The 23,013-nt window shown below is 41.3% G+C and overlaps 1 protein-coding gene across 1 annotated transcript; it reads right to left on the bottom strand.

The window, feature by feature from the left end:
• Window positions 1-5,942: 5,942 nt before the first annotated feature.
• Window positions 5,943-22,151, bottom strand: LOC132766547 (single-stranded DNA cytosine deaminase). Its single transcript, XM_060760894.2, has 5 exons — window positions 22,067-22,151; window positions 13,199-13,346; window positions 10,836-11,106; window positions 9,817-9,932; window positions 5,943-7,007 (listed from the first exon to the last, which is right to left on the bottom strand). Exons 1-5 carry the CDS (start codon window positions 22,075-22,077, stop codon window positions 6,954-6,956), a joined length of 600 nt encoding a protein of 199 aa, XP_060616877.1. The 5' UTR covers window positions 22,078-22,151; the 3' UTR covers window positions 5,943-6,953.
• Between the last annotated feature and the right edge of the window lie 862 nt (window positions 22,152-23,013).

A 23,013-nucleotide genomic window follows, 5' to 3' on the forward strand; every position in this document is an offset into this window, starting at 1 on the left:
CTGGATGGATTTCTGACAGCTCTTGGGGAATTTCCTGCCACCTCGGTAGGTGATCCTGTTGATGCTCTAGTCACGATTGCTCCAGAACAGTCCCTCTTGAGTAGCAGAGCTAAACCCTCTCCTTGGTTCAATTAGGAGCTGGTAGCGATGAAGTGAACGAAGATGGGACTAGAGTGCATGTGGCATTCAGAGCGCAACAAGTCAGATCAAACACAGCTGTGTGCCTATCTAAGGGCATATGCCAGGCAATCAATGCCGCAAAAAAATCTTTGTGGCCAACATTGTGGCATCCGCAAAGAACCATCCAGCAGAGCTGTTTCAAATGATAAGAGGTTTGTTAAACCCAACCTCACAGGATGGGGTCCCTGACCATTTAGCCGTTCACTGCGAAGCATTTGCTCAGTTCTTTGCAGATCTGTTCTGACCTAGACACCATGTTAACAGCAGTCTCTGAGGATGTAATACGACCACCTGCTTGTCCAGTTTTGATTGATTCATTTCAATTGGTGCAGCTCGAGGATGTGGACAAGATCCTTGGGGAAGCAAGGGCAACCACATGCATCCTAGACCCCTGCCCTTCTAGCTGATAAAGGAGGCCAGAAGGGGTCTGGCAGAGTGGGTGAAGATGATGGTTAATGCCTCCTTACAGGAAGGCAGGATTCCAGCGAGCTTAAAAGAAGCTGTAATAAAATCACAGTTGAAAAAACCCTCACTGGACCCCACTCAATTGAACAACTTTTGGCCACTTTCCAATCTTCCCTTTCTGAGCAAAGTCCTGGAACGTGTGGTGGTCTCGCAACTCTAGAGGTTCTTGATGTTGTCACTAAAAGAGGATCACAGTACAGATGTTGCATTTTGTTAGCTTATATCTCTTCAGGCAGGCCTACCCAGAGAGTCTTTTAAGCATGAATTTTAAATGCGTGTCCTTTCTGTTTTGTGTATTTTAATACATATTTTATACAGAAACGTTTTGATGTGTTGCTTTTATAGAGGTACATTTTAATATGTGTATTTGTGGTCTTTTTGCAGTCTTTATGTGTTTTAATTATTCTGTAACCCACCTCGAACCAGAAATATAATTAAATAAATAAATAAATATCAAAGCTTTTATGTGGAATCAGCATGAAACTATTGCCTTAAGTGAAAAGAACTGTATTAAAATGAATTTCAAATCTGGGCAGGAAACATGATAGAGAAGAAAAATGTGTAATCTGAGTATTGGTCCAAAGAGGAGGCCACATAGAGGGGTAAAGAAGTGAAAAGAGGAGAAAAACCCAAGAGACTCAAGTTATGTCTTTAGTTCTATTGCCACCTAGTGGCACATAGTCTCTTGTGCAAGCATATCTTCATCTCCCTCCAGGTGACAAGATGAAAGTGAAATAATTAATCCCCTGAAAAAATCGAACCCTATAGATCAGGGGTCCACAAACCTTTTAAACAGAGGGCCAGGTCACAGTCCCTCAAACTGTTGGAGGGCCGGATTATAATTTGAAAAAAAAATGAATGAATTCCTATGCACACTTCACATATCTTATTTGTAATGCAAAAAGCACTTAATTATTATTTTTTATTTATTATTCAAACTTATATGCTGCCACTCCCCTAAGGCTCGGAGCGGATTGCAATACAAAAATTAAATGAAGAACAATTTTTTACAAATATAAATGTATTAGTATTTCAATGGGAAATGTGGGCCTGCTTTCGGCTGATGAGATAGGATTGTTGTTGTTGTTGTGTGCATTCAAGTCATTTCAGACTTAGGTTGGCCCTGAGCGAGGGCTGGGTAAATGACCTTGGAGGGCCATATCCAGCCCCCGGGCCTTAGTTTGAGGACCCCTGCTATAGATTTTCTAACAATGCAAACAAGATGGAGGCCCAGGTCTCCACCGTTAGCAGAATAGCTTTTTTTCATCTGCAGCAGGCTAGACGGCTGGCCCCCTACCTGTCCAGGGATGACCTAGCTACGATGATCCAGGCTACGGTCATCTCAAGACTGGACTACTATAACACCCTCTACATTGGCTTTCCTCTGTCGGTGCTCCGGAAGCTCAAGTTGGTACAAAATGCAGCTACTCGGCTTCTTGCGGGAATTCCGATGAGATGCCATATAGCACCAATGTTACGGCAGCTGCATTGGTTACCAATTGAGCACCGGATCACTTTCAAAGTGATGATACTCACCTTTAAGGCCTTGCATGGTCTGGGGCCGATGTATCTGAGGGACCGCCTCACTCCCAGAGATCCCTCCGTTCTGAGGACCAAGATCTATTGGAAATTCCCAGTGTCAAGACCTTGTGTCTAACAGCAACCAGACGCAGAGCCTTTACAGCAGTGGCACCATCACTCTGGAATACTCTGCCACCCGAAGTCCGTGCCTTACGGGACTTATCAGCTTTCCGCAGGGCATGTAAGACATACCTGTTTCAACAGGCCTTTGATTTTTGATATTGCTGTTTTTAAATTGTTTTAAATTGTGTTAGATTTTAGCCATTCTTGTAAGCCGCTCCGAGCCCCAGGGGAGTGGCGGCATATAAGTTTGAATAAATAAATAAATAAATAAAGATAGCAATTTGGCAGAAGACCAAATGGAGAAGGCAAACCGGTAAGATCCTGCTTTAATTTTTTTCATAGTTGTTCTTTCCAGTCTTAAGTCTTCTTCTGATTTCTTGACTATAGTCTCCATTTTGATTTTTGACTGAGCCAAAGTATCAAAAGTGTACACTTCATTGTCTCCATTATTCATTTTAAAACTGTAATAATCTGTGGTTACTATTTTTGTTTCCATAAGGTTAACCCTGCTTTGTTTCTTGGATTTCCTTAACAAGTATGTCAAGCTTTTGTTGTTTGCAGCTACATATATTGTATCATCTGCATGTCATAAGTTGTTAATGTTCCTCTTTCCAATTTTATGCATCCATTCTTTGAGTCTAGTGCAGCTTTCTGTATATGTTCTGCATACAAATTAAATAGATTTTGTGATAAAAGGCAGCCTTCACTTTGTTACTTTTCTCTATATTCTATTCCTACAGGTGTTTCTTAGGTTGCATATAGATTATGAATCAGGACAATAAAATATTGTTAACGGCAGTCTCTGAGGATGTAATACGACCACCTGCTTGTCCAGTTTTGATGGATTCCTACAGGTGTTTCTTAGGTTGCATATATATTATGAATCAGGACAATAAAATATTGTGGCACGCCCATTTCTTTTAGAACAATCCATAATTTTTCAAAATATGCACAAAGGTTTTAATATGACCTGTAAAGAACAGGGTGATTTTTTGCTGAAACTCTTTGGTGAGCTCTATAACCCAATGTTATGACTGCAATATGATCCCTAATACCTCTCCCTTTTCTGAACCCAGCTTGGACATCTGGCATTTTTCACTCCTGTAATGAATTTTTTAAAAGTAACTAAGTTTGTGGAAACTCTATTAAAATAAAGAGAAGTTGTGTAAAACACAAGAACATCTGCAGAACTGCTTCCAGACAGCACTTAAATGTGCGCCAAAGCAGATTTAAGAAACCCGCTTAGGCGCACATTTAATAATAATAATAATAATAATAATAATAAATATATAAATAAATAAATAAATACTTTTTATACTGTCCTCTCTCCTTGAAGGAACTCAGAGCGGTTTACATACAAAGAAGGTAAACATTCAATACCATAGTCAACAAACAAATCCAAGCAATGCAAACAACATCAATAGACTTATAACTACTAAAAAAAGAAATAATATGAAATAATGAGAAATACTAATATTTAAATAAACATAGTTACACTAAAAACACAGTGTCCCGGAGAGTTTAAGTTCCCGCAGAGGGATGTCTAGATGTCATGCTCATCCCCCCGCCCTTCCTGGCTCATCATTTCTACACATCAGGAGGAAATACTTTAATGGTGGCTGGGTAGTTCTTTTTATTTTTACGGGCTTCTTTTGAGGGGTCTTTGGGAGGGGGTTGGTGCCCTCTAGATTTTCCAGGCTCATTGAGCCCAAAAAACCCAAGAGGGCTGTGCGGATTGGGCCCAGGGATTGCATGACATGGTCCCCAGGCCCAATCCACACTAGGCCCATACCTAGAAAGACCAAGATCTTTGATAAAATCCAGGTCCTACCTGTTATCAAATTAATTTGGCAAAGCAGGATTTTCCTGCTTTGTCTCGAATTAATTCGATTTTACAGGTGGCATTGTTTGGATGCCTCCAATAAAAGTGCATGAGCTCACGTGTTTTGGGTCCTGTCTGGATGGGACCTGAGAGACATTTATCCACTTTTGAATAAAATGAGCTGTGTGTTCAAGGACTTGTTCAGATTAAAGGTGCCTTAATACCAGTCCTCAGTACTCTTGCCAAACTACAGCTCCCAGAATTCATGGAGGGAACCCATGACTATGGCCCCTTTGGCACAGCTGAATAAAATCCTATATTATCTGATTTGAACTGGTGAGGAGACAGGAAAGCCTAGAGAAGACAATTATGCTGGGGAAAGTGGAAGGCAAAAGGAAGAGGGGCCGACCAAGGACAAGATGGATGGATGGCATCCTTGAAGTGACTGGACTGACCTTGAGGGAGCTGGGGGTGGTAACGGCCGACAGGGAGCTCTGGCGTGGGCTGGTCCATGAGGTCACGAAGAGTCGGAGACGACTGAACGAATGAACAACAACAAAATATGGCAGTGTGGACTCAGATAACCCTGTTCAAAGCAGATATTATGGCATTTTCTGCCATGATATTCTGGGCTATATGGCAGTGTGGAAGGGCCCTATAAAACAGATAAAACCAAGACAAATTGCAGATGAGATATCTTTGTGAAGTCTATTGTAATTTAAATTATTACGTAAACTAAAATGTCTAGATTTTTTTAGCATATCAGCTCTTTTCCCCAATCTCTGACAAACAGTGCCAAAGATTAAAAAAAGAAATCAGTAGATACACATATTGATGTATTTATTTATTTATGTATGGGATAAGCATATTATGCAGCTACATACGAAAGAATTAATGCTTAGCAAAGAAATGTCACCGTTCCTATACTTTGGAACTTTTAAGTGTAGTTCTAGAAACACCAAGAATCTGCTAGAAGCCAGGGGATATTTCCCTCTCTGATGAAGGAAAGACTTATGACATTACATGTTTTTTATCAAATATTTTCAGATACAAATACATACAATTACACAATAATAAAATACTAAATGAAATATTTGGATCTCTGGCACCAATGATAAATATCTAGTAACTTCTCAGCAATTACAGTATACCAGCTGTGAATGTGAACATATGTAATCTCTTCTGATTTCGGAAATGAAGCTTGTTCATCTAGGTAGCTTTGTTTGCAAATGTGAGACCAGACTACAGAATGTACAGAGGGAAAGAACTACTGTTGGCAGTTAGAGATGAGCCGAGATTCTGATTCGGTATAAGGCAGTGTTCTATATCACTGCTTATTAAGAGATAATCTATTTACATTTACAGTCACACAGGATAATTTTGAGAGGAAAATGTGTCACAAATATGTCACAAAATTAAATTCATTTTTATAAAACCAAGCAATGCAGCTCAAGTGGCATAGCACAGATCGGTTATGCACAAAACACTAGAGAACATTGGGGGAGTCCTCATACTGTGCATATTATGCAACAGATAAAAGTGGTGCATTTTTTAATCTTTCTCACCTTTAGTGGATTTGACCTCTACTCTCCCAGAGTCTTATATAGGTAATCCTGTTTGAGGCCCGGATGGTAACCGCAAAAACCACAAATGTGCATTAAGGGTTGTCTTTTGTGCACTTTAGTGGTTGTTTGCAGTCTGGCCTGTGGATGGGAAATTCTTCCCTTGGCGGATGGGATTTTTTTCATCCCATCAGTTCCAGTGGACAGGAAAAAACAATACTAGGTCCACAATCTCAGGAATTGCAGTGGGGCGTGGGGGGGGGGGGGGGAGGGGCAGATTAAGCTTCCCTTGGTCTGCACCAGACCTGCACAACCTGTAGTCCTCCTGGTGTTTGGGACTTCAGCTCCCAGAGTTCCTGGCCATTGGACAAGCTGGCTAAGGTTGTTGTAGGTTTTTTCAGGCTTTATGGCCATCTTCTAGAGGCATTCTCTCCTGACGTTTCATCTGCATCTATGACAAGCATCCTCAGAGGTAGTGAGGTAAACAAGGTCACTAGAGAATGCCTCTAGAACATGGCCATATAGCCCGAAACTCCATGACCTGGTTGCAAAAATTAAATGTTACACTTCTAACTTCTACTTCAACATATTTTCTTTTGGGTTTTGCTCCTATGATGTGAGAAGATCTTCGCAATTTGGTAAGAACAACACCACAGAACAAACCTGCCCAGTGTAAGCACCAAGTCCAGCAAGGATATCAGACTGCTGTAGTGTTATTCAGACAATAATTGCTTGCTATATAGATCCAGCTTGGAAGCACGATAGCAAGGTGATGCCAAGGCAAGAGGGCATCATGTCACAGTTTCCAAGTCTATCCAATTCCAGTGGGACTCCCTTAGACGTTGTGTAACAAGATGTGTCAATAATTTTGTATGTTGCCCATACTGAAGCAAGGTTACAACTCATATTTAGCTTCCTATTCCATCATGTTTCTTTTAAATGATGACTATGTCTGGAATTTAAAACAATCTAAGAAATTTGGCTATACTTCTTCTAATTCTATTTAAGATTAAAATGTCGATTTCTCTAGCTATCCTCACTAATAGAAATCAAGAAGATTTCATAATTTCACGAACTTTACTTTCACTCAAAAAGATGCAGGAGGCTCTATGTGCAAATCTACATAATCTCAGAGGGTCTTTCTCATTTTTTTTCCAGAAGAGCTACTTTTTTCTCAGAATGACAATGCTCACAAAAGTAGCAAAGGAGAGAGTGGGATGAAGAGTCCTGAATGTTCATGGTTAGAGATCTTTCTTCATGTTACCCACAATCTCAGCACCTTAAAGTCCCAGCATCCGGAAAGCATCTCGTAGGTCATCAACTTCATAAAGTGGCTGTGAAAGAAAGAAATGCACGTTCAAATTTCCTGCAAAGAAATTGTTTCAGCAGAGGTATGGAGCTCACAACAGCTAACTAAATTTCTTTCAAAACTAAGGAAACAAAATTAATATTCAACAGGCATAAATATAAGGTACTACATCAAGGGACAAAAAATGAAAATTATAAATATGGGATAGTTGGCGCCTGACTTGAAAGCACTACATGTGAGAAGGATCTACAGCAGTGGTTCTCAACCTGTGGGTCCCCAGGTGTTTTGGCCTACAACTCCCAGAAATCCCAGCCAGTTTATCAGTTGTTAGGATTTCTGGGAGTTGAAGGCGAAAACATCTGGGGACCCACAGGTTGAGAACCACTGATCTACAGGGTTGTGGTATACAACAAGTTAAACATTTGTCAACAATGTGATATGGCAGACAAAATAGGCAATGCAAATATGGGTTGCATCAACAAGACTGTAATGCTCTGATCAAGGGATGTATACACACCACTCTGTTCTGCTTTGGTTATACTATGTCCAGTTCTAGGCGTTATGATTCAAGCACGATTTTGACGTTAAGTTGGAATGTGCTCAGAGAAGTGCAACAGAAATACGTAAAAATCTACAAACTACAAATATATTGACAACTTGGGGACTTCATATGATTAGCTTAGCAAAGAAATTATTGAGATTTGACATGATAGCTGTATTTAAATATCTGAAAGGATCTCATGTAGTCAAGATGAAACAAACTTGCTTTCTGATGTTCTAGATACTAGAACTTCAGCCAATGGATTCACATTACAAGAAAAGAGATTCCACCTAAACATTTTTAAAAAACATTTATTTATTGGCCATCTGTCAGGGGTGATTTGAATGCAATATTCCTGCTTCTTGCCAGGGGGTTGGACTGGATGGCCCATGAGGTATCTTCCAACTCTTTGATTCTATGATTCTATGATTCTACTGTGAGTATGGAGTACTCAAGAGTGGCATAGACTGCCATGGGTGGAGCATATTCTCTTATTTGGAGGTACAGGCATCTTTCAGTGGTGTTTTTCTTGTGTATTCCTAAATGCCAGAGGGCACCTTTTGATACCCTTGTCTGTTGTTTAACATCTATATGCAACCACTTGCTCAGCTGGTTCGAGGTTTTGGGCTTGAGTGTTATCAGTATGCCGATGACACTCAGCTGGTGCTGAAGATGGAAGGCCGACCGGACTCTGTACCCGATTGTTTCCATCAGTGCCTCGAGGCTGTTACTGGATGGCTGCGTGCCAGCAGGTTGAGGGTGAATCTAGCAAAGACGGAGATCCTACGGCTGGGTGGACCGGGCAGTGGGGCCATCCATCTGCCCACCCTGGATGGCGAGGCGTTACGCCCGTCATCGTTGGTAAAGAGTCTGGGAGTCCTTTTGGACCCTCTGCTGACAATGGAGGCCCAGGTCTCTGCCGTGAGCAAAACCGCCTTCTTTCACCTGCGGCAGGCTAGACGGCTGGCCCCCTACCTGTCCAGGGACGACCTAGCTACGGTGATCCAGGCCACGGTCATCTCAAGACTAGACTACTGTAACGCCCTCTACATTGGCCTCCCTCTGTCGGTGATTCGGAAGCTCAAGTTGGTACAAAACGCAGCTGCTCGGCTTCTTGCGGGAATTCCGATGAGATGCCACATAACACCAATCCTACTACAGCTGCATTGGTTACCAATTGAGCACCGGATCACTTTCAAAGTGATGGTACTCACCTTTAAGGCCTTGCATGGTCTGAGGCCAATGTATCTGAGGGACCCCCTACCAACCCCAGAGATCCCTCTGTTCTGAGGACCAAGATCTATTGGAAGTCCCCAGTGTCAAGACCTTGCATCTAACGGCAACCAGGCGCAGAGCCTTCACAGCAGTGGCGCCATCAGTCTGGAATGCTCTGCCACCTGAAGTTCGTGCCGTGCAGGACTTACCAGCTTTCCGCAGGGCATGTAAAACATACCTGTTCCGACAGGCTTTTAATGTTTGATACTGTTGTTTTTAAATTGTTTTAAATTGCTTTTAAACTTTGTTAGTTTTTAGCTATTCTTGTAAGCCGCTCCGAGCCCCAGGGGAGTGGCGGCATATAAGTTTAAATAATAAATAAATAAATAAATAAATAAATTCTATGATTTTGTGAAGAAAAAAGAGGTCCAAGTAGAAAATAAAAATAACAAAAAGGAAAAGGAATACAGACAGTCCCCAAGTCATGAACAAGATAGGTTCTGTAGGTTTGTTCTTAAGTTTAATCTGTATGTAAGTCGGAACAGGTACATTTTTAAGTGTAACTCCAGCCATAGATAGATTGGATAGATATAAAGCTTTGGATATCATAGGGAATCCTGTGGAGTTTGTTTTGCTCACATTCTGTCCCTGTGACAATTGGATTTTGAAAAATTTGACTTGTGGGGAAAAGGATTGGTTATAAAGCTTCTGTGGAGACATTTTCCTGGAGTGATTTTCCCTTCTGAGGGGGAGATTCATTTCCTGTTGTCTCACCCCCATTCTTAACTATGAGTTGTTTGTAAGTCAGATGTTTGTAACCTGGGGACTGCCTGTACAGGAATACAGAAAAATGAGACTGTGGTGAAGAAGAAGAAAAAAGACAAGGACATTCAACAAAAAGGGAGGATGAAAGTGAAGAGAGAAAAATTAAGATGAGATGCCAAAGTACAAAGGGTAACCAGGGAGTGCCAGTGATTATGGTGCATGCATTGGGAGAAGGCAGGGAATCCCAGGAGAGAGTGGAAGAAAGAAAGAGCAAGAATAAAAATGGGGGAGGAAGGGAGAAACACCAGCTTACCAAAAGGATACGACGCAATTTTCTGGTAAGACGTACAGAATTCTCATGAAGCCCTTCCCAAGCCTTGAAGGTCGATTTACGGTTTTCAACAAAGGTGTTCCAGCAGTAAAAGTAGTCTAATGGGAGAGGGATCCAGAATATTCAAATTAAGTTTGACCTGTTAGAGTGCATCTGCGCACCAGAGTTACAAAACAACTACTTAGATGTTCCTATCCATGAATCCTGGGTAGGGTACTTTTATCAAGAAACTACAAACTCTCTGTTGGCCTCCTCCTCCCAGTATAGCCAGTGGTGGCAAAGTAGCTTCCATACCAATGTGGCAATGAATCTACTCTAGGCTTTAGTCTGGACATAATATTGCTATCCCATAGCCTGAACGCTATCCTCAAAATAGATTCTGTACCTTGGATAGCCATTTTAAGGTAAAAGGTTGTCCCCTGACATCAAGTCCAGTCATGTCTGACTCTGGGGTGTGGTGCTCATCTCCATTTCTAAGCCGAAGAGCTGGCGTTGTCTATAGACACCTCCAAGGTCATGTGGCCTGCATGACTGCATGGAGCGCCGTTATCTTCCCGCCGGAGTGGTACCTATTGATCTACTCACATTTGCATGTTTTCAAACTGCTAGGTTGGCAGAAGCTAGGGCTGACAGTGGAAGCTCACACCGCTCCCCAGAATCGAACCTGCGACCTTTCGGTCAACAAGCTCAGCAGCTCAGCGGTTTAATCCACTGTGCCACAGGGGGCTCCATTTTAAAGTTCAGACTAAATGCACCATTCTCCTGATGTGCACTGTGTTGGTTCCATGTTATATATGCAAATGTGGATATTCCAAAATCCAAGAAACTGCAAAACACTTCTGATCCCAAGCATTTTAGATAAGGGATACTAAATCCATGATAAGCTTCTAGATAAATATGCCCTAAGCTTCAACTACTGGGGATGCACCTGACTGTACCTTTCTGACTTCTCTAATTCCCTCCTTGGCTTTCATCTCCCAATCATCCTTGTTTTGACTCACCTTTGAAAGTCATAATGGCCATCTGAGCTCCTGCACGGTGGAGACGCCGTAGCCCTTCAGGCTCAGCATTGCGTTCTTCACAAAAATACAAGCGAGCAGCAAAGATGCGCAATGTCAGGTTAGGATATGCACTCAAGAAATCAGCCACGTGCCGGGCACAGTCGTAACAGGGGCTCCAGGATGTGAACCAGGTGATTCGATAGCAGTGCCTTGGATCCAGATCCCACGTTGAAATGTATCGCAGGAAGAGAACTTCAACATGGCAACCAGACTGAAGTAAGGACACAGAAAAATAGAGAGCAGAACAGAGATACAACTAATGATCAGTGAGAGGTCAAAGAACAGGGTGAATTCGCATAATTACAAGAAAAGAAGATACGGGAGAATGTAACACAGGACTGGGGATTCAACACTTGCAAGAATGAGTTCATCATAGTATAAATAAGCATTAGGGCTACGGATTTATACAGTCACTACCATTTGAAGCTATGTATGTAGAGCTGAGTGTTGTTGTTTTTTTAAATCATGTTCTTATTAGTGATATTTTTCATGTATCCTGTCTTGGGATAGTTTGGCGCAGTAGTTTGGATAACAATTAATTTATTAATTTTTTTGGTCCTGTCAGGAGTGACTCCTGGTGTGAGAGAATTGGCTGTCTGCAAGGACGTTGCCCAGGGGACGCCTGGATGATTTGATGTTTTTATCATCCTTGTGGGAGGCTTCTCTCATGTCCCCGCATGAGGAGCTGGAGCTGATAGAGGGAGCTCATCCTTCTCTCCCCGGAGCTGAGTGTTTTAATGCTGCCTCCCTGCAAAAAAAGTCCTTTCCACACACAGTGGAAAATTATATCAAACCAAAGATAAATGGAACTTTAGTTAAAGGTTTTCTTCTGACATTAAGTCCAGTTGTGTCTAACTGGGGGTGCTCATCTCCATTTCTTAGCCAAAGACCCTGTGTTGTCCGTAGACAACTCCAAGGTCATGTGGCCAGCACGACTGCATGGAGCGCCGTTACCTTCCCGTCGGAGTGGTACCTATTGATCTACTCACATTTACACGTTTTCACACTTTACATACATATAAATTCCATGTATAGAGAAAGGATTTGGGAGTAGAAGGGTGTCCCAACACTTAGCTCTTTCTGTTTTTACCATTTGATTCTGTGAAATGATAATAACTCACTCTTGGATTACATAAATACATGGATAATTGGTAGGAAAATTAAAGAGTAGAGATATTTGTTCGAATGGGATGCGACACAAAGTTCTGCATATTTCCATTTCAGATCTTGTATTAACTATTTCCAAGATTTTTATTTCCAAGTTGTACCAGTTCTACTAAAAGTAAGAGACTGTGATTTATTCTAATGCTAGCATCGCTCTTTCTTCAAGCTAGCCAGCACTGGCACAAGAAGTAATCGAAGAGTCAGATTCACCAGTATGGTCTCTACTACTGACGTCACTTTGGGTGAGAAATGTCAATGCTTGTTAGGAGACCACCCATAGACCGAAACAACCAGGCCCGTAGACAGAATTTCGTTTTGGGGGGGGGGGGATTTTCAGGGGGGGTTTCGGGGGAGCTGAGTTTTGGGGGGAGGGGCTGAGTCTGAGTGAAAGAGGGTCTAGCCTAGCAAACCTTTTGTATCATTACCCCAATACCCCCATGCATATGGGATATATTGAGTATGGTGATCAGATCATGATATGAATAAACATAACAGTTTAAATAATGCACCAGTAAGGCCTTTTCCTGAACCACCATGAGAATTTCGGGGGGGGGGGGGGGGGGCTGAAGCTACATGCCTGGAAACAACACAAGCAAATCTGACAAATTTCCCATGTGTTTCCCCCCATTTTCTCCTGTTTCCAGGCGCATCATGAGTTTAGAAGACTATTCCCCCCACCCTTCCGTTTCTGCACACTTCTACTACTTTTCATGGATGAAAGGCAACGAATGACATCTGGAAGTAGTTTTACATTGTGTGGTGGGCTCCGTGCACACGTCCCTGAAGTGTGGAAAACGTGAGGGCCTGCATCTGAGAGGTCCTAGGACTCTGGGAGAGCAGAGTTTTTAATTTCCCCCATAATTAGAGAAACCCATTGGGTGACCTTAGGCAAGTCACACACTCTCAGCCTCAAAGTAAGGTAGTTGTGAAGCTCTTTTGAATAAACAGCTAAGACAACGCTGTGAGAGTGTCGCTAGAATCAACTCTGTAAGCTGCTCTGAGTCCCCTTCAGGGTGAGGAGGGCAGGTAAATATAATAAATAAACTCAAAGGCATATAACAGCAAGAATAAAATTTTTGCCAACTGTGGGTGCTAATCTATTATAGGAGTCCTTAACATGCCTCACCCATGTTTTGTACCTTATTTCTCAGATATCCAAAATCAAGGGAGCAAGATGTGGCACTATTCCGCCTTTTCACCACATAGCAAAGGTATGTTTCATGGCGGCCTTTGGCCCAGCGCAAGTTCTTGAAGTGGTACAGGAATTTCTTTTGTTTCATAAGGAGACTGAGAAGACAAATAACATCAAAAAATTAATAACATATAATTCAAGAGGAAGCTACAGGGCAGCTGTGATTAGATCAGAGGGAACTTTCGAACTCAAGCTCTGGAGTGAACAAAAAGCTGAAGCAGAGTCAATTATTTTTCATACAGCAAAAGAGTATTTTACATGAGAAGCGAGGGAAATGAAAGCTATTATTTTATTTATGTATTTCTCGCACTTCTACCCCGTCCTTCTCAACCCCCGAGAGGGGACTCAAGGCGGCTTACAAAAAGGCACAATTGTTGCTGGCACAACAAAAAGGTAAAAGAATAAAACATATAAACAGTAATTAAAAATTAGGCAGTTGAGACAATTAAAACAATCCATTATATATCACAATCCTTAAAAACAATCTAGTGCTCAACATTTATCATCTCATAGTCCATAAATTCAGATTCCACATTGTCCAATCCAACAATTCTGGTCGTCACTTGTGCCTTATCTATCCGCCAGATTACCCGAAGGCCTGGTCCCAAATCCATGTTTTTAATTTCCTTCTAAAGGAGAGGAGGGATGTCGATGACCTAATTTCCCCGGAAGTGAGTTCCGCAGGTGAGGGGCCACCACCGAGAAGGCCCTCCTCCTCGTCCCCACCAATCTCACTTGTGATAGAGGTGGGGCCGAGAGCAGTGCCTCCCCTACTGATGAAAATCAATCTAGTCTGCCAAAGTAAGATTTTGCAGTGGTATAAGAAGACTAAAATGTTTTTTTTAATTATTTTTAATATTATTTTTATTGAGAATAAAATATCTCCAATAAGGTTGGAGTAAAGAAATAAGTTAAAAGACAATAAAAGTGTGGGAACAATTTGTGCAAGAAAGTAGGAAGTGGGGATAGATGGTGAAAGGTAAAAGAGAAGAGGGGGGGAAAGAAAAAAGAAAGAAAAACATCATATTGAATTTACAACTTCCAGGTTCCTCTAGATTGTAATTTCAGTTTTTTTCGCTAGTCTTGTGGTTCTTCTTTTTTTCTCTTTTAGCCATTGAGAATGTTTTATACCTCCTGGTTGTTAATTTCTGCATTATCTTTCCTAATAAATTCAGTAAATTTCTCCCAGTTTGTTCTTTGTACATTATTTTCTGTTAGTCTTTGGGTAAGTAAGTCCATATTCATTATGTCCCAGACTTTCAGTAACCATTTTTCAATTGTTTGTATTTCATTGGATTTCCATAATTGGGCCAGGTTGATCCTACCTGCTGTTACTAAATAAATGAAAATTTTATTTGTGTTTTTCTCCATCTCAAAATCCATGATTCCTAATTAAAAAAAATACTCTGGTTTAAACTTAAAGCTTATCTGTAAAATTAGTTCTCTTTTTGTATATCAGGTGCCAAAAAAAATTAATTTTCTTACACTTCTACCACATGTGTATGAAAGTGCCTGTGTACTTCCCACATTTCCAACATTTGTCATTAGTTCTACCTCTATTAATTTTTGCCAGTTTTTCTGGTGTTAGGTGTTTTTATTTTGCTTTCTGTAACAATTTTACTGATGGTAATTTAAATCATATTAAGTGTTATCTTTATGACCATACAAAGATTTTAATCATGCTTTATTTCTTGCATGCTAATAGTATTTCACTTGGCATGAAAAAACAACATGCTTTTAATAACTTTAAAGACAACAAGCTGTACCCACCATGCGTTGCTGTGGCCAACCTTCCCTCCCTCCTTCTCTCCCTCCTTCCCTTTTCTTCTTTCCTTCTCTCCTTCCTTCCTTCTCTACATCTTTCCTTCCTCCCTTTTTCTTTTCCTTCCCTTTCTCTTTCTTCCTTCTCTGCCTCTTTCCTTCCTTCCTTCCTTCCTTCCTTCCTTCCTTCCTTCCTTCCTCCCTTCCTTCCTTCCTTCCTTCCTTTGCTTTTTGCTTCCATCCTTTCTTTTGTCTTTCCTTCCTTTTTTCCCTCTTTCTTTCTCTTCCTTCACTCCCTCTTTCCTTCCTTTTCTTTCCTTCTCTCCTTCCTTCTTTCTCTACCCATTTCTTTTCATCCCTCCTTTCTGTATGTCATTTATCTTTTCGTCATTTATCTTTTGGGGGTTTTAAAGTCCTTTCCACTGTTTTTTTTGGGGGGGGGGGTTATGAGTGATGGACACTCATTGGTCAGAGTCTGATGTAGAGGAAAGAGGCTCCCAGCTCTGCATGGAGAGGGATCTAAGGAAGGGGCTCTTCTGTTTCCTTACCTCCCTGTCTTACTGTGGGTCAGGAACAAATCCAAAGACATGCCCTCTTGGGAGGACCTCCTTGTTGGTGGACTTGCAAAATTCCTGGTGTCAAAGCAGGTGGGCAGGCAAGCAGATGAGAAGCAAAAGGAGACCGCTGTTTTGTACTGACATATCCTTTCAATTCCTCAATTTCTAGCATTGTAGCAATTTAACATTTCAACAGAGCATTTTCAAAGAGTTATAGAAATCCCTCCCGCTGCAAAAAACAAAAGAAAAGAAATTGAAGCCACCACTGGGGCTCGGATGGTTCCCCATCTACAATTCTGGAATGCCCCAAAGAACCAAACCAAATCCTCACTGGACTTTCTTGGAAAGATCTGTGCAGCAGTGGTTTAGCTTTGTGTTTATTTATTTTGTTTATTTATTTACTGCATTTTTACCCCACTCTAACTCAAGCCTAAAGGGGACTCAGAGCGGCTTCAAGATTGGCCATATTCAATGCTACATAAAACATATAAATACAAATTGCAATATACATTAGTATCATAAAATGTCAGAAAAACAATGGCATATAAGTAAATACATTTGTGTTCCTCTAATGCTGAGGGTATGACTTGCCCAAGGCCACTAAGTGAATTTCTATGGTTAAGTGGCATTTTAAACCTTGGTCTCCAGAATCATAGTCCAATGCTATGCTGGTTCTACAGTACACCATGCTGCCCCTCCATTATGAAAGGGACATACTTAAATAAGAAGTAGAAGGGCTACAAGACCAAGCCTCAAACATCACCACCACTGAGAGAAGTTCTATAACAACCTTTGCCAAGATGAACTGAACCACCTCAACTGGGCTCTACAGGCCAATGGATACTCCACCTCAGACATCAGAAGAGCTGTAAGACCAAGAACAAGCCACAAGAGTAAAGACGAAGATCCACCCAGAGGAAAAGTGTTCTTGCCATACATCAAGGGAACCACTGATTGCATAGGGAAGCTGATGAGGAAACACAACATACAAACTATCTACAGACCCACCAAGAAAATCCAACAAATGCTACGTTCAGCAAAGGACAAGAGGGATCCTCTCACTTCTGCAGGAGTCTACCGCGTACCATGCAGCTGTGGGCAAGTCTACATAGGGACCACCAAACGCAGCATTGCCCAAACACGAGTCAAGGAACATGAAAGGCACTGCAGACTACTTCAACCAGAGAAGTCAGCCATAGCAGAGCTCCTGATGCAGCCAGGCGTTGAAGCTGTGAGGCTCTTCAATGTTAATTAAGGTGGCCAATTGCAACAAGAGTTCTTTCTCCCACCCTGGACATTTCCCCAGATATACGAACTCCACTTGCCTTGTTTCCAACAAACCTCAAAACCTCTGAGGATGCCTGCCATAGATGTGGGCAAAACATCAGGAGTGAATGCTTCTGGAACATGGCCATACAGCCCGGAAAACTCACAGCATTTTATTTGAGAACACAGAAATGCTGGACCACTCTCACAACCACCATGTCAGACTACACAGAGAAGCCATTGAAATACACAAGCATGGGGACAATTTCAACAGAAAGGAGGAAACCATGAAAATGAACAAAATCTGGCTACCAGTATTAAAAAAACCCTAAAATTGCAACAGCACAACAGCAGAGAGGAAGCAGGCAGGGACATCTAATTACCTCTCAGCAAACGTTTGCTCCAGGCACAGTCAGCCCATTGTATGCTAATCAAGGTGGTCAGTTGAAACATTCACACCTAGCTCCAGCAGACAAGAGTCCTTTGTCCCACCCTGGTCATTCCACAGATATATAAACCCTTTTTCCTAGTTCCAACAGACCTCACTACCTCTGAGGATGCTTGCCATAGATGCAGGCGAAACGTCAGGAGAGAATGCCTCTAGACCATAGCCACACAGCCCGAAAAACCTACAACAACCCAGTGATTCCGGCCATGAAAACCTTTGCCAACCTAGAGCCCTCAAAATCAGTAGGACTTCAATGCTCATCTCCTGCAACCAGTGTGGCTTGCAATCTTTTCTTGAATAATAGTGCATGTGTGCGCATGCATCTTCAAAACACCTATCTGCTTATGGGAACCCCACAAAATTTTCCTGGGCAAGAAATATTCATAGGTGGTCTTACCAGTTTCTTCCTCTCAAATATAGTATGTAGCACATGGGATTCAATTGTCATCTCCCATCCAAATAATAAACAAAACGACTCTGCTTAATTTCCAATATCAGATGGGATCTGGTGCCTTTAGGCTGATTAGACTAGATGGTGGAACTTGTAGTTTAACACATTTAAACAGGGCCAGGTTGGAAGGCAGTGGTATAGTGTGCAAGGATAAGCAATCCTAACAGATCTTGGAGATGCTATTTCTTTAAAGAAAAATACTCCATACAAATCTTGTACACAAATTATAACACTATAGCGAGGTGGGAGAGGCTGCTACAATGCAGGCATAGTTACCACCAAATTTTATACTTACTTAAACCAGTGGGAAAGAGGAAAGCCAGAGAGCCAAATAATTATATAAAAAGTGCACTACCCACATTGGAATCATTCCAGCACAAAGTCAACAAATGGCTTTTTATTAAAGCCTTTGAAGCCTATTTTGAATCTGTACATGTGTTATGAGTGGCATTAAATTGTCTTAACTGATTTTAAAATTTTCTGGTTTTAAATGAAAAATGATACAACGTATTTTTTAATTGTCATTATTGGACACTGTCCTGAGATATTTTGATATATAACTATCCAAATAAATAAATAAATGTGCCTTGCATAGCAAAAATCTGGGTTAGAAAATTTGAAGGAGCTGAAAAATAGCTGAGATCTTCTTTCTCTGTACTTTCTATATTGTAAGGCAGGAGTGTGAAGAACTGTGAGGCTGCAAATAACTGCTCACTGAAGCAAGACCTTTGCCACCTTCATAGGCAATGCAAAACAGGAGTGAAAGGGTTAAAAATAATCCCAGCCTGTCATCACCTTTCTTTTTGGGTGACCTGCCAGATAAGAGGTTGGATTGAAACATCTGTTTCTCATTTGAGTAGAACTTGAGAAAGTTATTACTATATAAGTTGAGCATCTCTTATCCAAAATAATTATTAGAATTGTTTTGGGTTTTGGAGTCTCTACCCTGTTTCCCCAAAAAATAAGAAAATATATTATTTTTTGCTCCAAAAGACACATTGGGGCTTATTTTCAGGGGATGTCTTATTTTTCCAAATTGACTTTTTAATGAACTGTAACTAGAGCTTATTTTTGAAGTAGAGCTTATATTTCGGACATCCTCAAAAATCGTGCTTATTTTGGGGGTAAGTCTTATTTTTGGGGAAAACATAGTATATCTGCATAAATGTAGATAATGAGATATCTTGAAAATGGGACCCAAGACTAAACAGAATGTTTCATATGCACATAGCCTGGGAGTATTTTTTTTTTCACAATAGTTTAAATAATGTTTCACGTGAAACAAAGTTTATTTCTAGGTTCTTGTGGGTTTTTTCGGGCTATAGAGCCATGTTCTAGAGGCATTTCTCCTGATGTTTCGCCTGCATCTATCGCAAGCATCTTCAGAGGTAGTGAGGTCTGTTGGAATTAGGACAATGGGTTTATATATCTGTGGAATGGCTGGGGTGGGGCAAGGAGCTCTTCCCTGCTGCAGTTAGGTGTGAATGTTTCAACTGACCACCTTCATTAGCATTTGAAGGCCTGGCTGAGTCTGGGAAAATCTTTTGTTGAGAGGTGTTAAGATGTGCCTGGTTGTTTCCTCTCTGCTGTTTTGCTGTTGTAATTTTAGAGTTTTTTTTAATACCGGTAGCCAGATTTTGTTCATTTTCATGGTCTCTTCCTTTCTGTTGAAATTGTCCACATGCTTGTGGATTTCAATGGCTTCTCTGTGTAGTCTGACATGGTGGTTGTTGGTGTGGTCCAGCATTTCTGTGTTCTCAAATAATATGCTGTGTCCTGAAACATCAGGAAGCAAATGGTGTCACTAACTCAGCTACCATGAGAACATCTTTGCATTTTCAAGTATTTTGGATTTCAGAATTCCAGATAAATGATGCTCAGAATCCCCAGTCAGCATGGCCAGTGGCTATACAAGTTGAGGGATTGGGGAAATATGAGACAAATACTCTAGATGGGAAATTTTCCCAGAATCTGACATGGAACTGTGAAAGCAAACAAGGGTGGAAAAAAGAAGCACATCCCAGATCACCTTCAAGTCAAAGTGTAGCCTGGGAAGCAACTTGAACCATGGCTTATTTACTTTTTTTCATTATTTTTAATTCTATCACAGACCTGTGAAGTAAGCGAAGATGGACCTGAGAGCTTCAAAGTGGTCAATCACTGTAGCTCAGAAGATAAAATTTAGACTCCAGGAGTAAAATTTAGACTCCAGGAGCATATTCTGAACTCGAACAGTAAAGGGTATGTATCCTATGATTCTCAACTATGCAAGGAAGCACTTCAACCATATAGGTTGAGATGCTTTATGTTTTATATTGTTTCCTATGCTTAAATCCGTTGTGGAAGAATCTCTATCTAAGGACAAGGACATAATCACAAGAGAAACAGAAGGTACAACCTCCCCCTGAAGGCGCAGGTTTGCAGTTTGGGAGTGATCCTGGACTCATCGCTGAGCCTGGAACCCCAGATCTCGGTGGTGGACAGGAGAGCTTTTGCACAATTAAAGCTTGTGCGCCAGCTGCGCCCGTACCTTGGGAAGTCTGACTTGGCCACGGTGGTCCACGCTCTGGTTACATCCCGTATTGATTACTTCAACGCTCTCTACATAGGGTTGCCTCTGAAGACTGCCCGGAAGCTGCAATTAGTCCAATGTTAGGCAGCCAGATTACTAACGGGAGCGGGGTACAGGGAGCGCACAACTCCTTTGTTGCGCCAGCTCCACTGGCTGCCAATTAGCTTCCAAGCACAATTCAAAGTGCTGGTTTTAACCTACAAAACCCTATATGGTTCCGGCCCGATTTACCTGTCTGAATGTATTCTCCCCTATGAACCACCAATACAATTAATATCTTCTGGTGGGGCCCTGCTCTCGGTCCCGCCACTTTCGCAATCGCATCTGGCGGGAATGAGAGACAGGGCCTTTTCTGTGGTGGCCCCTTGGCTATTGAACTCTCTCCCAATTGAGATCAGATCTGCCCCCTCCCTCCTGTCCTTCAGGAGGCTGGTGAAATCCTGGCTATGGAAGGAAGCATTCCCAGAGTAATGGTTGAAACCAGCTACAGAACAAAGTTATTGACCACACATACGGACTGAGTTGGACATGATTTTATCTTGGCGATTTGGCTTATTTGTAATTTTAATCGATATGTATTTTAACTCATTATTATATGATGGTTTTAGATTGTGCTGTTAGCATTGAATCCTTGCTGTAAGCCGGTCTGAGTCCCTCTATGGAGGTTGAGAAGATCGAGATATAAGAGTTTTAAATAAATAAATAAATACATCCTAATCATGTAAAACAAAGCAGGTGAAGTAATGACTTGTTGTGGTGTAGGGGGTGGGTGGTTAGAATATATCTGTCCGGTTCAGTTTGTTTTGACATTTGAATTTCCATAAAGTATCCTGAAGTCCCATTATGAAATGAACCATAAGACAAACTAATTCAAACAGAGGTCAGATAGGTAGAGGGGTCATTCAGATTCAAAAGCTGTGCTATTAATTCTATCAATCCATCTACAGAAACACGCTGTTTTGCAAATGCCAAAAAAAAGTTTATGCTCTAACAAATGCTTTGTAGTTTTTAATGTAAACAGGTTCAAATTAAGAAAAAATGTACTTAGAATCTGTATTGTCGAAGGCTTTCATGGCTGGAATCACTCAGTTCTTGTGGGTTTTTTCGGGCTATATGGCTAAAGTACTTAGAATCATTTGTCTGTTTCTTACTAAACAATATACAGAATATCTTCTACAGAAAGCTATTTTTGATGCCAGAACATGTAAATTACATAGAAGTCTTCTGTATACTGAACATTCAAGTATGTTTCTGGGCTCTTAAACCCTTCCTTTTGCCCCTTCCTCCCTTTCCTTTTCTCCTGTTGAACCTTTACTGTTGATTGTCATAACTTCATTGGCGGCAAGGCTCTATAGCTTTTGCTTATATTGTTCTTTAAAGTTTCATAGGGTGAAATTGCTGTTGTTGGTGTTGTCATAGTATATTTATGGTATACTGTGCTTTCATAAGAATGTACAAAAAACAATTTGAGGAATGAAACTATGCATAAAGAGAGAGATTATCTAAGCAAACTCTGGATATGAGAGGAATGGAAGAGAAAGATTACAGTGAAAATGATGAAGAACAATAACGAAAGAAAAATATTTATGAGAGTGAGAGTGTGGGAGAGAGATGGAGACCAAGATGACGGCATCTGAGGACCGAGAAATGGGGAGAAACCATCTGGAGAGCTGAGTCAGATGGGGAAGAAAAGAAGTACAGATCAACCCCGCTCTGGATACAGTCATATTGCACAGCAGCAGAAGCCGCCTATTATTTACCTGTCCATCATGACTCTGCTGAGTTGATGTGAGAAATCAGTTTTGAGTCACCAAACTCCTGTGTGGTGTCTGAGGGGCCCTTCAACTCGTGGTACAGAAATGAGAAGTGCCAAGGGGTTGCTAAGTACACCCAGCTCTCAACGCCCCCATAGAAATCACTTGTCTGGGGTGGAGTTACACAGTTCACTGGAGACGAGGGCAATCATTGTAAAAAGAATGTGTGATTCTGGTTGGTTGTTTAAGCCCCAATTTCATCAGCCCTTTTCTACATAATCATCTCTGAAAGTTAATTTTAAAAAATGATATGTAGGTAGATCAAAACAACGACTTGTTAACTGCAGAAGGACTGGCTTGCAAAGGAGTCCTTCCAGACAGGAGAGACTCTTTATGACAGCAAATGTATGTGTATGTGAGGCTTCAAGTCACTGTAGAATTATGGTTGACCCCATGAATTTGGCAAAGAGAACTCAGAGGTGGCTTTGACAGTTCCCTCCTCTGGTACCCTAGAACTGTTCTGTCTTTTTTCTTCTTAACATCTTCTCCAGTAAGCAGAGGCGGCCCTAGGTAATTTTCAACGGTAAGCAAACAGTATTTTGCCCCCCCACCCCCCAACCAATCACTGATATATATTTTCTGTTCGTTGTGGGAGTCCTGTGTGCCATATTTGGTTCAGTTCCATCACTGGTGGAGTTCAGAATGCTCTTTGATTGTAGGCAAACTATACATCCCAGTAACTACAACTTGCATATGTCAAGGTCTATTTTCCCCCAAGAGCGCCTCAAGAGTGCCCCTGGGCAAAATCAACTATACTGCAAATGCTTACTTTGCGTAACGGGTTGAGCCGCCCTTCCAATAAGATTAACATTAAGGTCATGTGCAGAACCTACTAATATTAAGTGAATGCAAATACCAATACAAGCCCATTCTAGTGCTATCTTAATTCCAAC

Source organism: Anolis sagrei, chromosome 2 (assembly GCF_037176765.1).
Source record: "Anolis sagrei isolate rAnoSag1 chromosome 2, rAnoSag1.mat, whole genome shotgun sequence".
Lineage (NCBI taxonomy): Eukaryota > Metazoa > Chordata > Lepidosauria > Squamata > Dactyloidae > Anolis > Anolis sagrei.